Consider the following 16446-nt stretch of genomic DNA (forward strand, 5'->3'; position numbering starts at 1 on the left):
GCTCTGTAGGAATCCGTGGGATCTGGAGTGGGATCCGGATGGGATCTAGAGTGGGATCTGGAGTGGGATCCTGGAATTCCAGCTGGAAGAATCAGGAATGAGCAACAGCCCGTGGGAACAGGTGGAATGCGGGGCAGGAGCTGCTCCCAACCTCCTGCTCCTCCCTGGAGCTCCCACTGGGATCTCCTGGGTTTCTCCATGGATTTCCTCCTCCCTGGCACGACATTCCCAGAGAAACTCGGGCTGCCCCTGGATCCCTGGAAGTGTCCAAGGCCAGGCTGGGAGCAACCTGGGACATCTCCGTGATCCAGGGTGAGTGGTGGGAATGTTCCGGAACGTCTCTGTGATGCGGGGTGAGTGGTGGGAATGCTGTGGAACATCTCCTGCAGGTGGGAGGTGTTGGAGTTGGAACAGGATGGGATTTAAGGGCCCTTCCCGCCCCAACAATTCCAGGATTTGGGAAGGGCTGAGGGTGGGAAATGAAGAGAAGATGGAATGGGGGAGGTTGGTTTTTCCTGGCAGCTTTGAGGGAACCTTGGGAGCTTCCTTCCAAACCATGGATGGGGAATATTTGGAGAGTCCAAGGGCATGGAGACACCTGAGTGGGGATGGATCTGGAACCTTCCTGACCGGAGAGACCTGGAGGGGCTGGAGCGTGTCCAGGGAAGGGAACGGAGCTGGGAAGGGAATGGAGCCCCAGGAGGGGCTGAGGGAGCTGGGAAGGGAATGGAGCCCCAGGAGGGGCTGAGGGAGCTGGGAAGGGAATGGAGCCCCAGGAGGGGCTGAGGGAGCTGGGAAGGGAATGGAGCCCCAGGAGAGGCTGAGGGAGCTGGGAAGGGAATGGAGCCCCAGGAGAGGCTGAGGGAGCTGGGAAGGGGCTCAGCCTGGAGAAAAGGAGGCTCAGGGGGGACCTTTTCCCTCTCCATGTCTCCATGAGCAGTTGGAGCTGGTTGGGAGTTGGGATCTGCTCCCGAGAAACAAGAAATGGGATGAGGAAACGGCCCCAGGCTGCGCCAGAGAAGGTTTAGTTGGATATTGGGAACAATTCCTTCATGGAAAGGGCTGTGAAATGTTGGAACAGGCCCAGGGCAGTTTGAAATCCCCATCCCTGGTGGGATTAAAATCCACTTGGATTTGGGGGGACGTGGATCAGTGGGGGTGACCAGACGGACTCCACGACCTTGGAGAGCCTTTCCAACCTCAACAACTCCCCTGGAGCTGCTCTCCAACTGGAGAATCCAGGGATTCTCCAATCCCTGAGCACCCACAGACACATCCCATGGGGACCACTCCCCATCCCACCACTCATCCTGGATCACAGAAATGTTCTGGAGTGTTCCTACCGCTCACCCCTCATCACGGAGATGTTCCACAGCGTTCCCACCACTCACCCCAGATCCGTTCCAGATCATTCCCACCACTCACCCTGGATCACGGAGATGTTCCGGAGATGTTCCCACCACTCACCCCAGATTGCGGAGATGTTCTGGAGTGTTCCTACCACTCACCCCAAGATGTTCCAGAGCATTGCCACCACTCAACCCGGATCACAGAGATGTTCCACAGCGTTCCCACCACTCACTCACTCGGATCATGGAGATGTTCCCACCACTCACCCTGGATCACGGAGATGTTCTGGAATGTTCCCACCCCGGATCACAGAGATGTTCCACAGCCTTCCACACCACTCACTCACCCTGGATCATGGAGATGTTCTGGAATGTTCCCACCCCGGATCATGGAGATGTTCCAGATCGTTCCCACCATGCACTCACCTCGGATCACAGAGATGTTCTGGAAGGTTCCCACCCTTGATTATGGAGATGTTCTGGAATGTTCCCACCACTCACTCACCCCGGATCACGGAGATGTTCTGGAATGTTCCCACCCCGGATCACGGAGATGTTCTGGAATGTTCCCACCACTCACTCACCCGGATCACAGAGATGTTCTGGAATGTTCCCACCCCGGATCACAGAGATGTTCCAGATCGTTCCCACCATGCACTCACCTCGGATCACAGAGATGTTCTGGAATGTTCCCACCCTGGATTACGGAGATGTTCTGGAATGTTCCCAGCATGCACTCACCTCGGATCACGGAGATGTTCCCACCACTCACCCCAGATCACGGAGACGTTCTGCAGCATTCCCACCACGCACTCACCCCGGATCATGGAGATGTTCTGGAATGTTCCCACCCTGGATTACGGAGATGTTCTGGAATGTTCCCACCCTTGATTATGGAGATGTTCTGGAATGTTCCCACCACTCACTCACCCCGGATCACGGAGATGTTCCCACCACTCACTCACCCGGATCACGGAGATGTTCTGGAATGTTCCCACCCTTGATTATGGAGATGTTCTGGAATGTTCCCACCACGCACTCACCCCGGATCAGGGAGATGTTCCCACCCCTCACCCCAGATCACGGAGATGTTCTGCAGCATTCCCACCATGCAGTCACCCAGATCACGGAGATGTTCTGGAATGTTTCCACCCTTGATTATGGAGATGTTCTGAATGTTCCCACCACTCACTCACCCGGATCACAGAGATGTTCTGGAATGTTCTAACCCCGGATCACAGAGATGTTCTGGAATGTTCCCACCACGCACTCACCCCGGATCACGGAGATGTTCTGGAATGTTCCCACCCCGGATCACGGAGATGTTCCAGATCATTCCCACCATGCACTCACCCAGATCACGGAGATGTTCCCACCACTCACCCCAGATCATGGACACGTTCTGCAGCATTCCCACCATGCACTCACCTCAGATCACAGAGATGTTCTGGAATGTTCCCACCCCGGATCACAGAGATGTTCCAGATCGTTCCCACCATGCACTCACCTCGGATCACAGAGATGTTCTGGAATGTTCCCACCCTGGATTATCGAGATGTTCTGGAATGTTCCCACCATGCCCTCACCCCGGATCACGGAGATGTTCTGGAATGTTCCCAGCATGCACTCACCCCGGATCACGGAGATGTTCCCACCACTCACCCCAGATCACGGAGATGTTCTGCAGCATTCCCACCACTCACTCACCCCGGATCAGGGAGATGTTCTGGAATGTTCCCACCCTTGATTATGGAGATGTTCTGCAGCATTCCCACCACTCACTCACCCCGGATCACGGAGATGTTCCCACTACTTACCCCAGATCACGGAGACGTTCTGCAGCATTCCCACCACGCACTCACCCCGGATCACGGAGATGTTCTGGAATGTTCCCACCCTGGATTACAGAGATGTTCTGCAGCATTCCCACCACGCACTCACCCCGGATCACGGAGATGTTCCTCAGCGCCACGGAGTGCTCCCAGTCCTTCATGCGCAGCTCCTCGGTGACGTTGTTGAGCAGGGCCAGCTCCAGCCTCAGCTGCCTCTCCATGGCCCCGTGCGCCGCCCTCATCCTGCGCCCGTCGGCGCTGGCGTTGCCCAGGAGCCCCTGCAGGTCCCGGAGCCGCGATCGCTGCAGGCGCAGCTCGTAGGAGCAGCTGCGGTTCAGGGAGTCCAGCGCCGCGCCCAGCGCCGCCGCCTGCTCGCCCAGCGCCTCCAGCCGCCCGCCCAGGTGTCCCAGGAGGTGCTGCTGGTGCTCCAGGAGCAGCCGGCTGCCGTTGGCCTCCACCCAGAGCCGCGACAGCTCCAGCTGGGCCGCGTCGCTCTGCTGGCCCAGCGAGTCCCGCAGCCGCGACAGCGAGCTGTCCGTCTGTCCGGCCTGGCTCTGCAGCGCCCGCAGCAGCGCCTGCAGCCTCTGCAGCGAGCCCGAGAGCTGCAGCAGCGAGTCCGAGTGGTTCTGCAGGAGGTCCTGCAGCCTCCAGACGTGCTCCAGGAGGTCGGCCTGCGGCGGCGGGCGCGGCAGCAGCTGCAGCTGAAGGTCCCGGAGGGTCTCGTTGAGGCGTTGGACGTTCCCCAGCAGCGCCTTCAGCTCCTCGGGGGACGCCTGGGGCCGGGACACTGCGGAGGAGGAGGGTGAGGGGAGGTCAGGAGGGACCCTGGGGTGACCTCACCAGGGACATTCCCGGTTCCTCGGTGCCTGCAGGGGAAGTTCCCAGCCCAGAAGGTTCCCCCATCCAAGGGATCCAAGGCTGGAGAAGGAGGGCGGTGCTGGAGAAGGGCTGGAGGGTCCTGGGATGGCTTGGGTGGGGAGGAACCATAAAGCTCATCCTGTTCCACCTGGAGAGGGACAATTCCCACCATCCCAGGGTGATCCAAGCCCATCCGACCTTTCCTGGGGCACTGCCAGGGATTCTCTGGGAATCCCAGCCCAGCCAGGAATCCCTTCCCAAGATCCCAAAATCCCAAACTCCCAAAATTCCCACTGGAAGCCATTCCCTGCCTCCTGCCCCTCCAGCCCTTGCCCAAATCCCAGCTCTCCTTTCCCTCTGGAAAAGGCTCCAAGGATTCCCTGGATCCTTCCCTGATCCAGCTGCACATTCCCAGCTCTCCCAGCCTGCCATTGGATCCAGCCCCATCCCGATTTCTCCTTGAGAAGGAATTTCGGGATCCAGGGATTTCTCTGGGAATGGGGGACTCCAGGAAGGGTCTCCCTTCCCTTTTCCATCCCTGAATTCCATAAAAATCCCTCGGGATGGATCCTGAGTGTCCTTGATCCCAGAATCCCGGTATGGTTTGGGATGGGATCCATGGACCTTCAATCCCATCCCAGGGACACTTCCCACCATCCCAGGGTGCTCCAAACCCACCCTTGGACACTGCCAGGGATTCTCTGGGAATTCCAGCCCAGCCAGGAATTCCTTCCCAAGATCCCACCATCCCAAGCTCCCAAAATTCCCACTGGAAGCCATTCCCTGCCTCCTGCCCCTCCATCCTTCATCCCAAATTCCAGCTCTCCTGGAGCCTCTTTGGGATGGGGAAGCCGCTCCAAAGATTCCTTGGATCCTGTTTTTTGTCCCTCAGAGCCACATCCCATGGGATTTCTCTGCTGGGACAGAATTCCAGCCTGGATCCATCCCAGCAGCTCCAGAAGATTCCAGGATGGTTTGGGTGGGAAGGAACCTTCAATCCCACCCCATCCCAGCCCTGACACCTCCCCCTGTCCCTGTCCAAGCTGCAATCAGGAATCTTCCCAATCCCCGTTCCCAAATCCCAGAGTCTGTCCCGGAATTCCAGCCGGGATTCTCCTCCTGGGACAGCACAGGGTTCAGTTCCCTCTGCTCATCCCCGGAATTCCTGGGAAGGATCTGAGGGATTGTGGGGCTCAGGTGGAACAGATCCCACGGGAAGGATGGAAAACTACAGGGAAAAACATTTCCCTGGGGAAAAACTTCAGGATATTTGGGATTTTGTTGTGATTTACGAACCACCAGAGGGAACAGCCCTAAGGGGGAAAGTTGAGGTTGGAATTCGGAACAATTCCCTCAGGGAAACGGTTGTGCCGAGGGGCTGGCTGGGAATTCCAGGCATTCCCAAGGGGCTTTGCCATCCCCGCACTCAGCAAAATTTGGGAAAGGGGAGGCAGGAGCCCTGGAATGTGCCAGGATAACGCCCTGCCTGCATCCCATGGTCCTTATCCCAGGAAAACCCAGCTGGATGGGAGTGATGAGGTTTTTTGGGGTTTTTTATTGGGTTTTGGAGGGGATTTTTTGGGGATTTTTTTCCCAAGTTCTTCGGCGTTTTAAATGAGTTCGTGGAGGTTTTTTGGAGGATTTTTTTGGATTTTTAAAAATTTGTTGGGATTTTTTAATGGTTTTTTGAGGGGGGATTTTTCAAATTCTTTAGGGGTTTTTAATGGGTTTTTTTGGGTATTATGGGGGGAACTTTTTTAGAGTTATTTGGGGGTTTTTATGGGTTTTTGGGTTTTTTTTAGGGTTTTGGGGGGTTTTTTTAGGTTTTTGGGGGTATTTTTTTAGAATCCTCTGGGATTTTTTATGGGGTTTTGGGGTTTTTGGGGAAGTTTTGGAGGAATTTTTTAGAATTCTTTTTATGGGTTTTGGGGGTTTTTGGGAGGATTTTTTCCAAATTCTTTGGCATTTTAAATGGGTTTTTTGGGGATTTTGGGGGAACTTTTTAAGAATTCTTTGGGGGATTTTATGGGGCTTTGAGTTTTTAGGTTTTTTTTTTTATTTTGTTTTTGGGGGTATTTTTTTAGAATTCTTTGGGGTTTTTTAATGGGTTTGTGTAGGATTTTTGGGGGGATATTTTTAATACTTTGGGGATTTTTATGGGGTTTTGGGATTTTTGTGGGGGGGGATTTTTTTTGGAGTTCTTTGGGGGTTTTTATGGGTTTTTGGAGTTTTGGGATTTTGGTGGGGGGGATTTTTTGGAGTTTTTGGGGTTTTTTATGGGTTTTTGGAGTTTTGGGATTTTGTTGGGGGGGATTTTTTTGGAGTTCTTTGGGGGTTTTTATGGGTTTTTGGAGTTTTGGGATTTTGGTGGGGGGGGGATTTTTTTGGAGTTCTTTGGGGGTTTTTATGGGTTTTTGGAGTTTTGGGATTTTGGTGGGGGGGATTTTTTTGGAGTTCTTTGGGGGTTTTTATGGGTTTTTGGAGTTTTGGGATTTTGGTGGGGGGGATTTTTTTGGAGTTCTTTGGGGTTTTTTATGGGTTTTTGGAGTTTTGCGGATTTTGGTGGGGGGGGGTTTTTTTGGAGTTCTTTGGGGGTTTTTATGGGTTTTGGGGTTTTGGGATTTTGGTGGGGGGGATTTTTTTGGAGTTCTTTGGGGGTTTTTATGGGTTTTTGGAGTTTTGGGATTTTGGTGGGGGGGGATTTTTTTTTGGAGTTCTTTGGGGGTTTTTACGTGTTTTTTATAGATTTTCGGCGGGATTTTTGTTCGGGTTCTTTTCCCAGCTGGATCCCGACCTTCCCTCCCCCTGGATGACCCGGAAAACCCTCCCGTGCAGGAATTCCAAGGCCATGGAAGCTCCTGGAAGTCCCGGGAGCACGCCAGGCCCAGCCTCACCTGCCAGGATGAAGATTCCCACCAGGATGAGGAGCACCAGCAGGTAAAGTCCCACCACGGAATATTTCAGCGCCGCCACGGAGCCCACACGGCCCCGGCACCCCCAGGGCCTCATCCTGCGGCCGGGATCTGCGGGAGGGAGCGGGACACGGGGTCAGGGAGGCCTTGGAATGCCGTGGGAATGGTTGGGATCACCCCCGAGGCTTCACTTTTGGGATGGGTTTTTTAATGGGATTTTTGGGGGTATTTTTTTGGAATTTTTCAGGGTTTTTTATGGGGTTTGGGTGGGATTGGAGACACCTGGGATGGTGGGAGGTGTTGGGATGGGGTGGGATGGGATGGGAGGTCCATGGATCCCACCCAAAACCATTCTGGGATCTTCTGGAGCTGCTGGGATGGATCCAGGCTGGGGTTCCCAGCAGGCAAATCCCGTGGGATGCAGCTCCAAGGAAAACCCTGAGCTCCAGGGAATCCTTGGAGCCGCTTCCCCATCCCAAAGGGGCTCCAGGAGAGCTGGGATTTGGGCAAGGGCTGGAGGGGCAGGAGGCAGGGAATGGCTTCCAGTGGGAATTTTGGGATCTTGGGAAGAAATTCCTGGCTGGGCTGGAATTCCCAGAGAATCCCTGGGACCACCCAAGGGTGGATTTGGATCACCCTGGGATGGTGGGAGGTATCCTTGGGATCAGATTGAAGGTCCATGGATCCCATCCCAAACCATTCTGGGATTCTGGGATCAAGGGTGCTTGGGATCCATCCCGAGGGATTTTTATGGAATTTGGGGATGGAAAAGGGAAGGGAGACCCTTCCTGGAGCCCCAAATTCCCAGTGAAGCCCCTGGATCCCGAAATTCCTTCTTAAGGAGGAATCGGGATGGGGCTGGATCCAATGGCAGGATGGGAGAGCTGGGAATGTGCAGCTGGATCAGGGAAGGATCCAGGGAATCCTTGGAGCCGCTTCCCCATCCCAAAGGGGCTCCAGGAGAGCTGGGATTTGGGATGAAGGATGGAGGGGCAGGAGGCAGGGAATGGCTTCCCGTGGGAAAGGGGAGCTTGGGATGGTGGGATCTTGGGAAGGGATTCCTGGCTGGGCTGGAATTCCCAGAGAATCCCTGGCAGTGTCCCAGGATAGGTTGGATGGACTTGGAGCACTCTGGGATCATGGGAATTGTCCCTGCCCATGGAATGGGATGAGTTTGAAGATCTCTTCCCACCTAAAGCATTCCCTGTTGGATCCTGGCAAGAACACTGGATTTCTGGGAGCAGCTTTTCCCAGCATTTTCACTCCAGCTCCATTTGCCCTTTCCCAAATCTGAGTTTCTCCAAGGAGACACCAATGGAAGATGGAGGAAAAGCCCAGAATTCCCACCTGGAGCCTCCATCCTGGTGTTTTGTGCTCCTTGGAGCTCCGAGGCTCCAATCCAGATGCCCTCATCCCACAGGAGAGGAGAATCCCAAATCCAAACCTCCTGGATGGAGACAGCCCCGATCCACGGCCGGACTCAGCCTGGAGCAACCCTGCTGGGATTTGGACTCTCATTCCTGCTGGGATTTGGAATTTCATCCCATGGAAATTCCCATCTCCTGCTGGGAGATCCCATGCTATGGTGATTCCCAGCTCCAGCCTGACCCATCCCTGCTGGGATTTTGGGATCTCATTCCCGCTGGGATTTGGGATCCCATCCCATGGCAATTCCCAGCCTTAGCCTGGCCCATTCCTGCTGGCATTTGGGATCTCATTCCCGCTGGGATTTGGGATCCCATCTCATGGCAATTCCCAGCTCCAGCCTCGCCCATTCCCTGCTGGGATTTGGGATCTCATTCCCACTGGGATTTGGGATCCCATCCCATGGCAATTCCCAGCTCCAGCCTGACCCATTCCCACTGGGATTTGGGATCCCATCCCACGGCAATTCCCAGCTCCAGCCTGACCCATTCCTGCAGGGATTTGGGATCTCATTCCCACTGGAATTTGGAATCCCATTCCATGGCCAGAAACAATTCCCAGCTCCAGTCTGGGCCATTCTCTGCTGGGATTTGGGATCCCATCCCTGCTGGGATTTTGGGATCTCATTCCTGCTGGGATTTGAGATCCCATCCCATGGCAATTCCCAGCTCCAGCCTGACCCATTCCCACTGGGATTTGAGAATCTCATCACATCCCATGGCCAGGAGCAATTCCCAGCTCCAGCCTCGCCCATTCCCTGCTGGGATTTGGGATCCAATTCCCACTGGGATTTGGGATCCCATCCCATGGCAATTCCCAGCTCCAGCCTGGCCCATTCCCTGCTGGGATTTGGGATCCAATTCCCACTGGGATTTGGGATCCCATCCCACGGCAATTCCCAGCTCCAGCCTGGCCCATTCCCACTGGGATTTGGGATCCCATCCCATGGCAATTCCCAGCTCCAGCCTGGCCCATCCCTGCCGGGCAATGCCCAGGTGGGATCTCGCTGCTCCCTGGAATTCCGGCGATGGAACCCCTGGATGGGGGGATCCCAGAATTCCAGGGACCCTCCCCCACGCCATCCCTGTCCTTGTCCATCCCGGGAAAACGGGGATGGCTGGAAAAGGCTCCAGCCGGGAAAGGGTTACGGCGGGCGGATCCCGGAACCCAGCCCGGCTTTGGGATTGATCTCCGGGATGGATCCCGCGGGAACGCGGCTCAGGTGGGATCCGGGATGCTCCAGCTGGATCTCACCCCCCGCAATTCCCGGGATGGAGCCGCGGTTCGAGGAGGGCGCCGATGTTTTCCTGACATTTCGCACTCGCAGCCGCTCCCGGGACAGCCCGGGCGGAGCTGGCGGCGCGCCCCGATCCACCCACTCCCATTCCCGGCCCTTGGAAGCGTGCAAAGGGCCGGGATCCAAGGAAAAGCGAACATTTCCTGCCCCTGCCCAGGCTCCGGGGAGCGGGAGGAGGAAAACAAGCGGGATTCGGGGATTTGGGGTCCCCGAAACCCTGGAAAAGGTCCGGGAATGGCGTTCCTGGGCCAGCAGAAGGTTTGGATCGCGCTCCCGATGGATCCTCGGCCCCCCGGTTGGAGTTTTCCACGAATTCCGGCGGGATCCGGGTGGTCCCAACCTCAGGGGTGACTTTATTCCAGTCCCTTCCCAGAAATTTCCTCTCCCTTGGGAATGGGGTTCCCTGGAGGGTCAGCCTCGCCTTGGGATGAGCCCCGAGAATTCCAGGGAATCTGGAATTCCAGAATCCCATCAAATCCCCAAAGCCAGGGAGGCACCTCCAGCCTTTCCCAGGGCAAGGGATTTGCTGGGAATTCTGGGATCGGTCCCGGGGGGCTCCGGCTTTTCCAGCGGTTTCCCAGTGGGAAGGGATGGGAACAGCAGGATCGGGAAGCTGGGAAGAGGCAGGAGCAGGGATTTTGGGAATGGGATCAACACTCAGGGATCTCCTGGATGGGGAATTCTCCCTCTGGATCCAAAACTGTCCCTACCCCCACAGGTCCCCTCGGAGTCACCTCCATGAGCCCCTTGCAGCATTCCCAGGAGGAATTTATCCGGAGCTGGATGTTTCCAGCCCAGCCAGCCCCTCCCCACCCTCCCAGCCAGGAATCCCTTCCCAAGATCCCACCATCCCAAGATCCCAAAATTCCCACTGGAAGCCATTCCCTGCCTCCTGCCCCTCCAGCCCTTGCCCAAATCCCAGCTCTCCTTTCCCTCTGGAAAAGGTCCCAAGGATTCCCTGGATCCTTCCCTGATCCAGCTGCACATTCCCAGCTCTCCCAGCCTGGCATTGGATCCATCCCGACTCCTCCTTGAGAAGGAATTTTGGGATCCAGGGGTTTCACTGGGAATTCAGGACTCCAGGAAGGGTCTCCCTTCCCTTTTCCATCCCCAAATTCCATAAAAATCCCTCAGGATGGATCCTGAGTGTCCTTGATCCCAGAATCCCAGAATGGTTTGGGATGGGATCCATGGACCTTCAATCCCATCCCAGAGACACTTCCCACCATCCCAGGGCATCCCAACATTTTCTTGGACATTCCCAGGGATGGAGGAGCTGCAGAATCCCTGGACAACCTGGGCAAGGGCCAGGACAGCTCCCGGTGCTGCTCCAACCACGGAATCCACCATTCCCAGGGTCGGGAATTCCGGCTGGAACCCGGAGCTGAGCAGGGAGCTCATCCTTGCACCAGAGGAACCACATCTGGAGCTCCTTCCTGGGAGATCTGTGCGCTCCCACTCCCACCATGGATCCAGGGTGGATCCCAAGGTGGATCCAGAAATGGACCCCAAGGTAGATCCTGAGGTGGATCCTGAGGTGAATCTAGGGGGGATCTGGAGGTGGATCCAAAGGTGGATCTTGAGGTGAATCCTGGGGTGGATCTGGGATGGATCTGGAGACAGATCCAGAGGTGGATCCCAGGGTGGATCCAGAGGTGGAACTGGAGGTGGATCCAGAGGTGGATCCTGGGGTGGATTCCAAAGCAGATCCACAGGTGGATCCAGAGGTGGAACTGGAGGTGGATCCCAATGCAGATCCACAGGTGGATCCCAATGTGAATCCAGGGGTGGATCTGGAGGCGGATCCAGAGGTGGATCCCAATGTGGATCCCCAGGTGGATCCCAATGTGAATTCAGGGGTGGATCTAGAGGTGGATCCCCAGGTGGATCCAGAGGTGGATCTTCCATTGGATCCGAAGGTGGATGCAGGGGTGGATCCTGAGGTGACCCCCAGGGTGGATCTGGGGTGGATCTGGAGGCAGATTCAGAGGTGGATCCTGGAGTGGATCTGGGGGGGATCTGGAGGTGGATCCAGAGGTGGATCCTGGAGGGATCTGGAGGTGGATCCAGAGGTGGATCCTGGAGGGATCTGGAGGTGGATCCAGAGGCGGATCTGGAGGTGGATCCATGGATGGATCCTGGGGTGGATCCCAAAGCAGATTGAGAGGTGGGCTCAGGGGTGGAACCAGAGGTGGATCCCAAAGCCGATCCAGTGGTGGATCCCAAGAAGGATTCAGGGGTAGATCCCAAAGTGGATCCACTGCCCGGGTGAATCCCAAGGCAGATCCCCAGGTGGATCCTGCCGTGGATCCAGGGGTGGATTCGGAGGAGAATCCCGGGTGGGGTGCTCACCGTGCTCGCAGAGGTTCAGCTTGGAAAGGCTCCGTCCCTCGAAGGGCTCCTCCAGGACGGATCCGTTCTCCCGCTCGGAGAAGGTGTGGAGATCCACGGCCTTGTTCTCCATCCTGCTGGAGAAAAACGGGAATGTCCCACAGGGCTGGGCCTCGGCACATCCCAATCCCAAATCCCAAACCCCAATCCCAATCCTGGCTCTGGCATGGGGATGGGGATGGGGCAGGTGAGAGCCCAGCTGGAATTGGGGTCCCGAAATCAGCGGGACACGGAGCTGCTCCAGGGCTGGGAGAGCTGGGAATGTGCAGCTGGATCAGGGAAGGATCCAGGGAATCCTTGGAGCCGCTTCCCCATCCCAAAGGGGCTCCAGGAGAGCTGGGATTTGGGCAAGGGCTGGAGGGGCAGGAGGCAGGGAATGGCTTCCAGTGGGAAAGGGGAGCTTGGGATGGTGGGATCTTGGGAAGGGATTCCTGGCTGGGCTGGAATTCCCAGAGAATCCCTGGCAGTGTCCCAGGAAAGGCTGGATGGGGTTTGGGGCAGGCACAGATCCATGGATTCTGTTTTCCCTGGGAATTTGGTGCCACTGGGGTTTTGTCACCCCCACCCCAGTTACACCAGCAGAACTCCCAGCTCCAGTCCCACTTCCAAGGGGGAAAATCCATCCGGGAATTCCAGAGGGGTCTCAAATTCCCCGCAGAAATGGGGATGGGGAATGGGGGCAGGAGTGTCCAGGGGGAAGTGGGATAGGGAGAAACTCCAGGTGGAGATTGACCCGGGACACTGGGACAGGGGATCTGGGACAGGAACTGGGATTGGAGGAACTGGGATAGGGGATCTGGGATAGGAACTGAGATTGGAACTGGGATTGGAGGAACTGGGATAGGGGATCTGGGATAGGAACCAGGATAGGAACTGGGATAGGAACTGGGATAGGGGATCGGGGATAGGAACTGGGATAGGAACCGGGACAGGAACTGGGATAGGGGATCTGGGACAGGAACCAGGAATTGGGATCAGAATTGGGATAGGAACCAGGATAGGAGATTTGGGATAGGAACTGGGATAAGGGATCTGGGATAGGAACTGGGACTGGGAGAACCAGGACAGGAACTGGGGTAGGAACTGGGATGGGAATGGGGATAGGAACCAGGATAGGGGGAACCAGGAAAGGAACTGGGATAGGAACTGGGATAGGAACCAGGACAGGGAGAACCAGGATAGGAACAGGGATAGGAACTGTGATAGGAACCGGGATAGGAACCATGACAGGGGATCTGGGGTAGGAACTGGGATAGGGTAAAGCGAGACAGGAGCATCCCCTGGGAATGCCGGGGCAGAAATCCCCTACAGGGATTCGGGGCAGGAACTTCCCCCGGGGAAACGGGGACAGGGAGAACCGGGATAGGAGCAGGGACAGGAACCGGGGCCACCGGGACAGGGAGAACCGGGACAGAGGAATTCGGGACAGGAGCATCCCGGGAGAACCGGGATACAGGAATTCGGGACTGGAGCATCCCCTGGGACAACCGGGACAGGAATTCGGGACTGGAGCATCCCCCGGGACAACCGGGACACAGGAATTCGGGACTGGAGCATCCCGGGAGAACCGGGACAGGAATTCGGGACTGGAGCATCCCGGGAGAACCGGGACAGGAATTCAGACTGGAGCATCCCCCGGGAGAACCGGGACACAGGAATTCGGGACTGGAGCATCCCGGGAGAACCGGGACAGAGGAATTCGGGACAGGAGCATCCCGGGAGAACCGGGATACAGGAATTCGGGACTGGAGCATCCCCTGGGACAACCGGGACACTGGAATTCGGGACTGGAGCATCCCGGGAGAACCGGGACACAGGAATTCGGGACTGGAGCATCCCCCGGGAGAACCGGGACACAGGAATTCGGGACTGGAGCATCCCGGGAGAACCGGGACACAGGAATTCGGGACAGGAGCATCCCGGGAGAACCGGGACAGAGAAATTCGGGACTGGAGCATCCCGGGAGAACCGGGACAGAGGAATTCGGGACTGGAGCATCCCGGGAGAACCGGAGCATCTCCCTCTCCGCCCACCCCTCTCCCCTCCCGGCGCTCCGTGTCCCCCCGCCCCGTCCCCGCTCACCCTTCGGGATTTCCCGAGCTTCCCGCGGCCTCTTCCCGGGATTTCCCTCAGTCCCCGGGCTGTGTCCCGCCGGCGCTGGCCGGTACCGGGGCCCGAGGAGGCCGAGGAGCCGCCCCGGGCGGCGGCGGGGCCCGGCAGCCGCCCATGGGCGCGGGGTCCCGGCGCTGTGAGCGGGGCCCGCCCGGCCCGAGCCCTTTGTAGGCGGAACCGGAGCGGGGCCGGGCTCCCCGCGCCCCCGCCCGCCCACCGGGGCCGCCCCCGCCGCCCCGAGCCCGCCCCGGGCCGCGGGAGGGGCAGGGCAGGGGAGGGGGAACCGGGAACGGAGCGTCCTCCGGGAAAAACGGGGCTGGAAAACCCCTGGGGCAACCGGGACAGGGGGAACCGGGAGAGGAGAATCTCTCGGTAGTACCGGGACAGGCGAAACTCCCAGTGGAACCGGGACGGGGGAGGGGGGAACCGGGAACGGAGCGTCCTCCGGGAAAAACGGGGCTGGAACGACTCCCGGTGGGACCGGGACCGGGGGAACCGAGACAGGAGAATCTTCCGATGGAACCGGGGCAAGGGAGGAGGGAACCGGGAACGGAGCGTCCTCCGGGAAAAACGGGGCTGGAAAACTCCTGGGGCACCCGGGACAGGGGGAACCGGGACAGGAGAAACTCCCAGTGGGACCAGGGCAGGGGAGGGGGGAACCGGGAACGGAGCGTCCTCCGGGAAAAACGGGGCTGGAAAACCCCTGGGGCAACCGGGACAGGGGGAACCGGGACAGGCGAAACTCCCAGTGGAACCGGGGCAGGGGAGGGGGGAACCGGGAACGGAGCGTCCTCCGGGAAAAACGGGGCTGGAATGACTTCTAGGGCAACTGGGACAGGGGGAACCGGGACAGGAGAATCTCCCGGGAATACTCGAACAGGGGGAACCGGGACAGGGGGATCGGGACAGGAAAATCTCCTGGGGACGCCGGAACACGGGGCACCGGGGCAGGAGAAACTCCTGGTGGAACCGGGACAGGACGAACCGGGACAGGAGATTAGCCCGGTGGGAGCGGGACAGGAGAATCCCCCGAGGGTACCGGGACAGGGGAACCGGGACAGAGGGACCGTGACAGGAGAAACTCCAGGTGGGACCGGTACCGGGGGGACCAGGATAGGAGGAACCAGGACAGGAGAATTTACCGGGAGTACCGAGACAGGGGGAACCGGGACAGGAGAATCTCCTGGGGGCACCGGGACAGGGGAGGAGGGAACCGGGCGTGGAGCGTCCTCCGGGAAAAACGGGGCTGGAACGACTCCCGGTGGGACCGGGATGGGGGGAACCGGGACAGGAGAATCTCCCGGGAATACTCGAACAGGGGGAACCGGGACAGGGGGAACCGGGACAGGAGAATCTCCCGGGAATACCCGAACAGGGCGAACCGAGACAGGCGAACCGGGATACGAGAAACTCCCGGTGGGACCGGGATAGGGGGACCGGGACTGGAGAAACTCCCGGGGAGACCGGTACCGGGGGGACCAGGATATGAGGAACCAGGACAGGAGAATCTTCCGGGAGTACCGGGATAGTAGGAACCGGGACAGGAGAATCTCCCAGTAGGACCGAGACAGGAGAGACCGGGACAGGAGAATCTCCGGTGGTACCAGGACAGGACGAACCGGGACAGGAGAATCTCCTGGGGACACCGGGACAGGGGAGGAGGGAACCGGGCGTGGAGCGTCCTCCGGGAAAAACGGGGCTGGAACGACTCCCGGGGCAACCGGGACAGGAGAATCTCCCGGTGGGACCGGGACAGGGGGCACCGGGACAGGAGAATCTCCCGGGAATTCCCGCACAGGAGGGACCGGGACAAGCGAGTCTCCCGGTGGGACCGGGACAGGGGGCACCGGGACCAAAGCACTTCCCAGGGTTACCGGGATAGGGGAAACCGGTTTGGGAGCATCTCCCCGGAAAAACGGGGCGGGAACATCTCCCGGGGAAAACGGGATAAGGGAAACCGGGATGGGAACATCTCCCGGGGGAACCGGGACACGCGGAAGCGGAGCTGGAGCGTCCCGCGGGAGGAACGGGACAGGAGCAACCCCCGGGAAAAACGGGAGCGGGGGAACGAGGATAGGGGCATTTCCCGGGAAAACGGGACAGGGGGAACTGAGACAGGAGCATTTCCCGGGGAAATCCGGTCATGGACAGGCGGGATCGGGGCTGGAATATTCCCGGGAATGGAGAGAGGGATAGTCGGGGCTGGAATATTCCCGGGGGAATGGAAATGGGGAATCGGAGCTGGAATATTCCCGGGAAATGGAGAGAGA

At 58.1% G+C, this 16446-nt stretch overlaps 1 protein-coding gene across 1 annotated transcript in view; it reads right to left on the reverse strand.

Moving 5' to 3' along the window:
• The window catches only part of SCARA5 (scavenger receptor class A member 5), a 37393-nt gene extending 23100 nt beyond the window's left edge, over nt 1-14293 (reverse strand). Inside the window, exons 1-4 of the mRNA XM_064707147.1 lie at nt 14147-14293; nt 12026-12138; nt 6934-7062; nt 3291-3968 (exon numbers count right to left, since the gene is read on the reverse strand). Coding sequence (XP_064563217.1) covers nt 3291-3968; nt 6934-7062; nt 12026-12137 — 919 coding nt within the window. The 5' untranslated portion in view covers nt 12138; nt 14147-14293. The remainder of the gene's footprint in view (nt 1-3290; nt 3969-6933; nt 7063-12025; nt 12139-14146) is intronic.
• Between the last annotated feature and the right edge of the window lie 2153 nt (nt 14294-16446).

Source organism: Zonotrichia leucophrys, chromosome 3 (genome assembly GCF_028769735.1).
Source record: "Zonotrichia leucophrys gambelii isolate GWCS_2022_RI chromosome 3, RI_Zleu_2.0, whole genome shotgun sequence".
NCBI lineage: Eukaryota > Metazoa > Chordata > Aves > Passeriformes > Passerellidae > Zonotrichia > Zonotrichia leucophrys.